An 8,757-nucleotide genomic window follows, 5' to 3' on the forward strand; every position below is an offset into this window, starting at 1 on the left:
GTTTTTTTTTTTTTTTTTTTTTTTTAATATTTTTACTAATATTTGTTTGACTCTTCATCTACCTTTTTTTTTCCTCAACTAAAATCAACTCACTCTTCCTCACTGGTGAATTTATCGCTCTCTTCTGCACATAATCAAACCATCACAAGTGACTCCCATCTTTTCATCAATAAAGATCATCCCTATCTTTATGGGGGGATTTTCTCATTTCAAATCCTATTAAATAGGTAAAATATATAAAATATTAAATGCGTAAAATTAAAAAAAAAAAATATATATATATATATATATATTAAAAAATCCAAGTACAAACCAAAATCATTACATTTCTATATTAACTACAGTTTGTTTCTTTGCTTGGTGCAATTGGTATGGTATTTTAAGTCAATTCTTTAAACTTCTTTCCCCACATGAACTAAGCACTTTAATTAATTCATTCTCCACTACAATATATACAATATACCCGCATAGCATAACCAATAATTAAGATGCTACAACAAGAAAGGAATTCAAAGCTAACATGACAAACTCACCTTTTCCGTCCTGCAGAAATGCTAACATGTGTTCAGTTGAGGTTTCTTTAGGCACTCAGTGTCAAAGAAACAACTGAAGAGAGCTTGAATTTTCGGACTTTAGTTGAATTATCTGGCCGAAAGAGAACCTCAGTACTTGATCTTACAGTAACTTCCTTCCACTCTGAACCTGAAGCCCCTTCACTCCGATAATCCCGAGGAGAATACAGAACTTGGAGTTTTGAGTGAGCTGCAATTGGCCCATGGAAACTTGAATAAATCGTATGAATCTTAGAGAAACCATAGGTGCGAAAATAGATGAAACAGCATCTAAGAGATGTGTGCGTGTGTGTAGCACAAATAAGAGGATTTAATCTACTGATGAATAGCACAAACAATCATGGGAAAAACCACAATTGTATGAAGAAAATAAAAGGCCTCACTTATTAAAGGGCATCAACTCATTACCGAGTATTCCTTCAGATAACTAGTGATAGGGCAAAAATCAGGGGAATATATAGTCATTTGCTTAGTTTTAAATTTTGATAAGCTTTACAATAATGATGACTGCTAAAACATGTTAATCTGGTTTAAAATATAGATACATATATTGGTAAGTTATGCAAGCACCTACTGGGTAATGAATCCACAAACTCACCCTCAACCCTACTTTTATAAGGGGAGGACATGCCATTTGAGCTAGAGCTCATTAGCCTTTGTTGGAAAATGCAGAGTATACCGTAAATATAGCAAAGTGTTCAACACACAATATTTTTAACTACACATCCTTTTGCATTTTAAATAGGTGGAAGACCCATAGAATGAAATGGCCTGATAAAGTTCGACCAGACAAGAGGTTATTCTCTTCAAAACAAACTAGCATATTTAGTAGCTAGGCTTTATTTCTTGAAACTTCATCACACAACTTTTTTTTTCCTTTTTAGTCACACAATAACAGATACTAACTGTTAATATGATTTTAGGGCTAACGCATATGCATAAATTGGCCAACCAATCAAGTTTATGTGCCTGGAAAACTGACGTAAAATGGAATAATCTTAAGCCTTCAATATTCTGTATACCAAATATCTAATCATTAACCATGAGGTATAAGACTCTGGCTCCTTCCTTTAAAATACCAGATTTTCAGTACTCCAACATAACTATCCAAAAAGCAAGCAAAAATTGCAAAAGATGGGAGATTACCTAATCCAAACATGCTCGTCTTTTGGATGATCAGGTGACTAACTTTTGATCTTCTGATATTTTTCAAAGCATTGCTGTCTTCTTGTTTCCCCTTGAAATCCAGAAATTCCCCAAGGACATATTTATTTCCTTTTAGCTCCAGCCTGCAGAAACAATTAAGAAACAACTGTTCGACAACCATCTAAATTTGAGTGCTGAATGGGGAATATGACCAACTATTTAACAATTTAATTCTGTATAAGGCCAGCAACTTTAAATTGAAATAAGTTTTGCATGATTAGATCATATGATTCTTTTTCTTTTCATTAGAGATATTAAGTGAAAAAAACCTACAACTAAATCTAATAAGCGCAAATAGGTTCAAGGCTGTCTCAACCATAATGAAATGGTTCCCTGAGCCCATCAACCTCACTCAAAAAGGGTGCTCCTTTTTTGGGGGACTTGGGTTTCTTCATCCTTGTTTTAAATTTGTTAACAGGGATAGGCAAAAGGACCAAATTAACAAGAATCTTTTTTTTTTCATTTTTATGTGAAAAGGATCTGAAATTATAGGGTAGCTATTGCTAAAATTAGAATCTCAAGGAATCAATAAAATCTAAAAAAATATAGCACATTAGTGGTCACGAGACCACTTAAACAACCACATCAAAAGCACTTATGTAACTCAATGATAGACAGCTTCACACCACAAAAGATACAATTATTTCTTTACCTCCAACAGTCACCATGAAATGCATTTCAAGTAATCAAAATAAATTTCCTATCATGCTTCAAGAGCACAGGCAGGTTCCAGCATCCAGTCAATTAAAATGTTTCAAGCATAGTTTAATATCATCCACCAAACATTTGACATTACACACAAATATATAGAATTATGCAGTTTGCAGACAACATATGCATCAAATTTTTAAGATATAGATAGCAACACACCTATCCCACATTGGAGCTGTGCTAAGGGTAAAATTTAGCTTCTGATGTATCGATTCTTGCATCTCTTTCTTTCCACCACGAAAGGCACCTTTAATCCAACCAGAAAACATGCTCTTTGGTTCTGGTTTCAGCTGTACCCATTGGTCATAGGTAATGACTTCAGATGGAAAAGGGCTTGATTGGATGGTACTACAAGGAGATTATATAAAAATATTCACATAAATAGAAATTCAGCTAAAATTCAAACTATGATGAAATAATTCAGTATAAGCAGACACTGAAGTCAGGTAGTATTAATTTTTCCTAATAGCAAAAAACAAATTTTCTGCAAAACTAGTGAATTAAATTCTAAATAATGTGAGCTTCAGTTATTGAACCCCTCCATCAGCTTCCAACCTAAACACAACTTCATCAAGAAATTCTGCTAAGACTTGGTAAGCAACAAATGCTTGAAAATATGCAAAGCCTCTAGAGAAGAAACCAAAAATAAAATTTAAAAAAAATAATAATTTAAAAAAAAAAAAAAAAGATGAATGTGCAAATGGTTCCATATAGTGAATCACACCCAAAAGTAAAAAGCCCCTGAAGATCCTCTCAAAAAAACTCAAGAAATGAGAATAATCGCATATCAACCATCAACAAAGAAAATGTTCTCTCAAGATTTCCTTGGCCAATGAAATTATTAATGGATAGAAACTATAGCAACAGAGCAGACAAAATGCTGCCTAAACATAAAAATTAAAAATTGCAGACGTTGATAGTTAGAACATGAGTACACTTCAAATTTGATTAGATGAACTGTGAATCTATTTTAATAACCACACCATTGGGGAAATTTCCATGCATACCGAAATTTTGGATTAGGCAGTACAACTTTACAAGAAAAATATCCTTCTGGCAGAGCAACTCCTCTCTGTTCAAGATAAGATTCAAGAATTGAAGCTTGTTTTTTAGTATCTGCCACCTGAAATATGAAAGGTTTTTAACAGCTGTAAGAACATGTGGTGGACAAACAGGCAACCAAGTTGCACCCTTCTACCTGATTCTCATTATCTACAAAAGAAAAAGAACCAAACTAACCTAGAAAATCATAAAGAAGAAAATTTTCAAAAAAAAAAAATTCTTTAAAAAAGTCATTTCTGACAGACGAATATAAATGTGGTAGAGAATGTATAGATTGGGTCTAGGCCCTAAACTTTCAAATTTGCATAATGTAAAACTCAGAGAGCTTGAACTATCTACAATCTCATAATCTAATAAGAATTTCCAACTTTACACATTAAAAATACAAACGAAGTTGAACATCTTGATTCCACATCCATTGCATGGCTATAGAAAAAATATCCTTTTTGTAAGCCAAACACTAAATCTATGCTACCCATATTAGGAGTCTTTATTAAGTTTTATAAGGCCTTTAATTTACTAGTTAAATTGAGATTCCTAGCCCTAACAAGAAAAATAAAAGCAAATGAATATACATAAAAATATGCTTCATTGATTCAAAAAAAAGGTACCAAATTGATTAATGTGATTACAAGTGGTTTGCATTGTTGAAGGCATGTGTGCCTAGAATATTCTTTTTTTATTTTCTTCTTCTTTTGCACACTACTAATGTCCAGACAACCCAAACAGAAACAAACTTTTCTCTTTTCCTTCTTTTTTACAATTTCAATTCAAGCCCTTCTCCATACATGTCAGAACCATGAACCTAAAGCCTTCCATAACCTTAAGCCACCAAATAACCCATCAAAGCAAGCCTTAAACGAACATAATACCTTTTCTACTAAGTATCGAGCATTTCAAGTATCCATGGAATTGACAATTAAATGAGAACAAGAGCATGAGTTAACATAGAAGAGGTTAGGAATATCACTATCACAAAACAAGTTAGGACCGTATGTTATAGCTTCTTAGTGAAACACTTACTAAGTTCTGTCTATCTGAGTACATCTGGTGTGCTATTGATCAAAATAAACTGAACGTAATATGAGATACACAAACCAAACTATTGAAGATAAAGGAAGAAGAAGATGAAAACAAAAGGAAAAAGAATGATCTCGGACTCAGTATCCCACCATGCTAGTCTGATACACATACATCAGTCTATTTATAAAGATCCATGACCTAAACAGATTTAGAGTTAATTTACATGAGCTGAACTATATTGAACACGCACTTCAAAAATCTAACTACTAACTGCCAACTAATTCTTAACTGACTTGGCTGCCATTAACAATTTCTTTTTGAGGTATTATACATATTGGTGATCTACAGCATGATCATTACTGCATATAGATACAATTCACAACATTCTTGGGCAACATTCGAAGCAATAAAAATGCTTGAAGAATGCTAAATTCAGACACTATGAAACTATAATCTGAACCATGACTTACAGGATCGGGAAATCGTTCGGCTTTGTGTTTACTGCCGCCTTCACAAACCCAGCTGCCATCCGAATTCACCGATACAAATCCTGATATATTCTTAACTGATATCACCACTGCCTCCCTATGCAAAATACATAAAAACAAGAGAAATTGAAGCATACTGAGTTAAAAAGATTCCAACTTTATTTAACCTCTCTTTGTTCACTATTTATATCCTTGTATTTTCCAAAATTTTCTCATCAGCAAATCAAAGTTGAGAAATTTTGAAATTCTTACCCTTTGTTAACAAGAACCATGTCGATATTCTGTCGTGAACCCGTGTCGGCATCAGGAATTCGAAGCCCCACATAAACCTTTCCACCATAAAGCTTTTCAAGCCTACAAATTTGCTCAAAAAAGAAGAACAATTGGATCAGATAAGCATACTTTCTGTTTGGGTGTCGAGAAAATGCAGCAAAGAAAATGCTGAACCACAGCTTTTCTGCTGATTCAGCTAATTAGCCTAAACAAAATTAGAAACAAAAAGTTTTGTTTTTTTAATTCAATGAAATTTTTACTCTCTTATTAGTCTGGCACTTTCTCAGCAACCAAACAGACCCAGAAAAAAAAAAAAAAAAAAAAAAAAAAAAAAAAAAAAAAAAAAAAAAAACAAATGAAATACCTATCGGCGACTGAGAAGAGAGCATTGAAATCAGAGGATTCGAGATCCAAAACATCGTCATCGTAAAAGAAGCACTTGAACAACTTGTAAATAATGAGGCCACAGAAGATCTCTACCCACATCGTAGCTTTTGTAAGAATAACAACAACAAAACGAGGAGCAAATTATTATTAGTATTATGAAGAGAAAGAAGAAGAGTTAACAAATGTTCTTTTCTTTTATTTTTGTCGGGAAAATGTTTTCTGGGAAAATGTTTTTTTAATATATTTATGTTTTTTGAGTAATGGTACGTGCGAGCGTAACGCGCATTTGAAATTACATTCTTAAGTGCTAAGCAAAATAGGTAAAAAAAATAGTGGGTTCCAATTGAGTCCAAATCTTCTGTCCCACTTTTTCTACTCTACTCTATACTCCACCAATAAATATATGCCACGTCTTGCCACATGTTTACCTAATTAATTAAATATTATCATTATTGACTTATTAATCCTACAGTTATTAATTAATAATATCACATGGCATGTATTTATTGGTGGAGTATAGAGTGGAGCAGAAAAAGTGGGACAGAAGATTTGGACTCGTTCCAATTAGCTAAATTGGTAAAGTCTCTTATGGTTGTATAAGAGATCTACTGATTGGTGTCTTGGTCTGAGAAAGAGGTTGATTGGTGTCTTGGTCTAATGAGAAAGAGCTATCATTAGGGGCGGACGTCATAAGTTGAAACTCCCTCAAAAAAAAAAAAAAAAGTAAGAAAAATAATAATTTGCACAAGTTCATTTTTTTTTTTTTTTAAATCTCATGTGTGAAGTCTAATGGTTGACCTTTTTCACTTGGGATTAAGTTACCATTAACCTCTAGAGTCATGGTGTCATTTGTGTTAAGAATTTATTTCATAAAGTAAGAAGTGACTAGCCTCACGATCTTACCTTCATTTTTTTTTTAGATAAAAATACATGGATACTCATATAAGAGAGTGTTGATACCCATTTTTGCAAATCTGTACCCAAATGCCTATGAGAAAGAAAGCCCAATGAAAAGTAAGGCCCAAAGACCCACCAAGAAGACCGAAGAGCAAGAAAAGTCCAAGGAAAAAAGTGCAAGTGAAAGCAATTTACGGCAAAACGCAAATCTACAACAAAATACAGATCTGCCGCAAAATACAAATCTGCCGCAAAATACAGTTTTGCCACAAGATATAGTTCTCTAGCAGAATGGCTTCGGCAGATGAAGACACACGTCCCTATTCTTCGATAGAAGGCTTTACTACCGCAGAATACAGTTCCTCAGCAGAATATAGATCTACTGCAGAATACAGTTCTCTGGCAGAATGGCTTCGGCAGATGAAGATAAATTGGGCCCAATACCCTTTTGATCCGGTCAATATTATTTGGCCCACAAATTCCCAAATCCTTTTGTATAAAAAAGATAGGCGTGGAAACTGATATGAAAAAAAACGATGAAAAGAAACAAGGAGCAGCAGGAAGTGTTAGTAGCAAGAAATGCGTGAAGGAAAGAAAAGCCAAGCTAAAGGAAATAACAAACACAGCAGGAAACGTGTGAAGAAATAAGACAGAGACACGCAGTAGGACAAAACATAACTAATCTGCTGCGGCAGGAACGACATGGAAATGAAAGAAGACAAAAATAGAAAGGCCGGAGCCCCACCAACCTGTACCCAACCAATACAATGGAGGTGGGCCCACGGTCAAAGGGATTCAGAGGGCATGGTTTGGTGGTGGGGGGAAAAGGGGTCTATATTTGGTCTCCTGCCATAACTTCTTTTGGGAATATATTCTGCTGGGATGGTATCTTACCCAAAAGAAGTAATAAATGGTTGGGACCATCTAATGCATGCCATAGAACTAGGTAGTGAGGTAGCCCGATCCTGATCTTTGAACCTAGAGGTAGAGGTATACGGTAGGAACAAACAAAAGAGAATTTTGTCGTGCAGCAAACATGTTCTGAGCAGATGGCAGTGGTCAGGGCAACCAATGGGTTGGTGAGTAATCTTGAAATGATGCCCACAACAAACCAAAAACAGTTGGTGAAGCCCTAGGGGTAAAAGGGAGAAATCCCATTAAATTAGCTCACTATAAAAGGAGGAGCTAGCCATGGATGAAAAGAGGACCCGGGGATGGGAAAAGCACCTAAGGGAGGAAACTCATGGTAAGAGAGTAATAAGTACCCAGAGAGAGGAACCCAGGAAAAGAAAAGACCAAAAAAGGTAATAACCTACGGCAGGAGAGTAGTAAGAAACTAAGAGTAAAAAAGAACTGACAGAAAGAAAAAGAAGAGAGAAAACGTGGCAGGAATAGGAGCATGCATCAATAGACCATATTTTCCCTCCCTCTTAGAAAACCCACTCTTTAAAGTCTCCAAAAGTAATAGCTAGTAGCCATTTAGGCCTATTCTCCAAAATGCACAACTTTTATAGCAAGAGCCTATGACAAGGTTGTTCAAGTTGGAGTTTGGGTTCTTTCTTGGTTTACTTATCCTATGGGAGGATTCAATACTCGATTTCAATTGCAAATATATTTGATTTCTCTCATTATAATTTATATCTGCCGTATTTAGTCATCCTGTTGTAGCATGTTTTTTATCACGTCTACCGCATCAGTTGTCCTGCTGTGGTGTCTTTACTTGCTGTACTAGTTATTCTGCTATAGCACCTTTTCATTATATTTACCGTGTTAGCTATTATACGAGCTAAACATTTCCTGCCGAAGCTTTCTTCTTTATTTGTTATTACGTGTTTTACTTTTGACACAAATTAATCATTATCCTGCCATAAGTATATATATACATATATCTTGTTTCTCATGCCTTGCAGAATATATTTTATAGATGTATATGTGAATACGTATAAGTATATATACTCATATATGTGTACATATTTGAGAATATACTAACCCATTTAAACTAACATTTGTTTGATGGATATTTTCTTTGGGTTTTAGATTTGTTTATGTGCAGGAAGTGGAAAAGTATTTCTGCAGTAAAAATGAAGAGTAGTCATTCAAACGGCAGAAGGCTTTAAAGCACAGCAGATAGATTTAAA

The 8,757-nt window shown here is 34.4% G+C and overlaps 1 protein-coding gene across 1 annotated transcript; it reads right to left on the minus strand.

Annotated features, from left to right (window-relative positions):
* Positions 1 to 258: 258 nt before the first annotated feature.
* LOC111994022 (uncharacterized) lies at positions 259 to 5,934 on the minus strand. The gene is made up of 7 exons (XM_065765165.1): positions 5,700 to 5,934; positions 5,315 to 5,416; positions 5,045 to 5,159; positions 3,497 to 3,612; positions 2,649 to 2,837; positions 1,719 to 1,861; positions 259 to 762 (listed from the first exon to the last, which is right to left on the minus strand). Exons 1-7 carry the CDS (start codon positions 5,819 to 5,821, stop codon positions 581 to 583), a joined length of 969 nt encoding a protein of 322 aa, XP_065621237.1. The 5' UTR covers positions 5,822 to 5,934; the 3' UTR covers positions 259 to 580.
* Positions 5,935 to 8,757: the final 2,823 nt, after the last annotated feature.

This window comes from Quercus suber, unplaced genomic scaffold, assembly GCF_002906115.3.
Source record: "Quercus suber isolate HL8 unplaced genomic scaffold, Cork oak 2.0 scaffold_611, whole genome shotgun sequence".
Taxonomy (NCBI): domain Eukaryota; kingdom Viridiplantae; phylum Streptophyta; class Magnoliopsida; order Fagales; family Fagaceae; genus Quercus; species Quercus suber.

Excerpts from the sequence above, each read along its gene's own strand:
- LOC111994022 (XM_065765165.1), bottom strand. The coding sequence starts at position 5,821 with ATGTGGGTAGAGATCTTCTGTGGCCTCATTATTTACAAGTTGTTCAAG. Across the intron at positions 3,613-5,044 it reads CCGAACGATTTCCCGATCCT|GTGGCAGATACTAAAAAACA; the intron begins GTAAGTCATGGT and ends TTCATATTTCAG. Across the intron at positions 2,838-3,496 it reads CTGCCTAATCCAAAATTTCG|TACCATCCAATCAAGCCCTT; the intron begins GTATGCATGGAA and ends ATCTCCTTGTAG.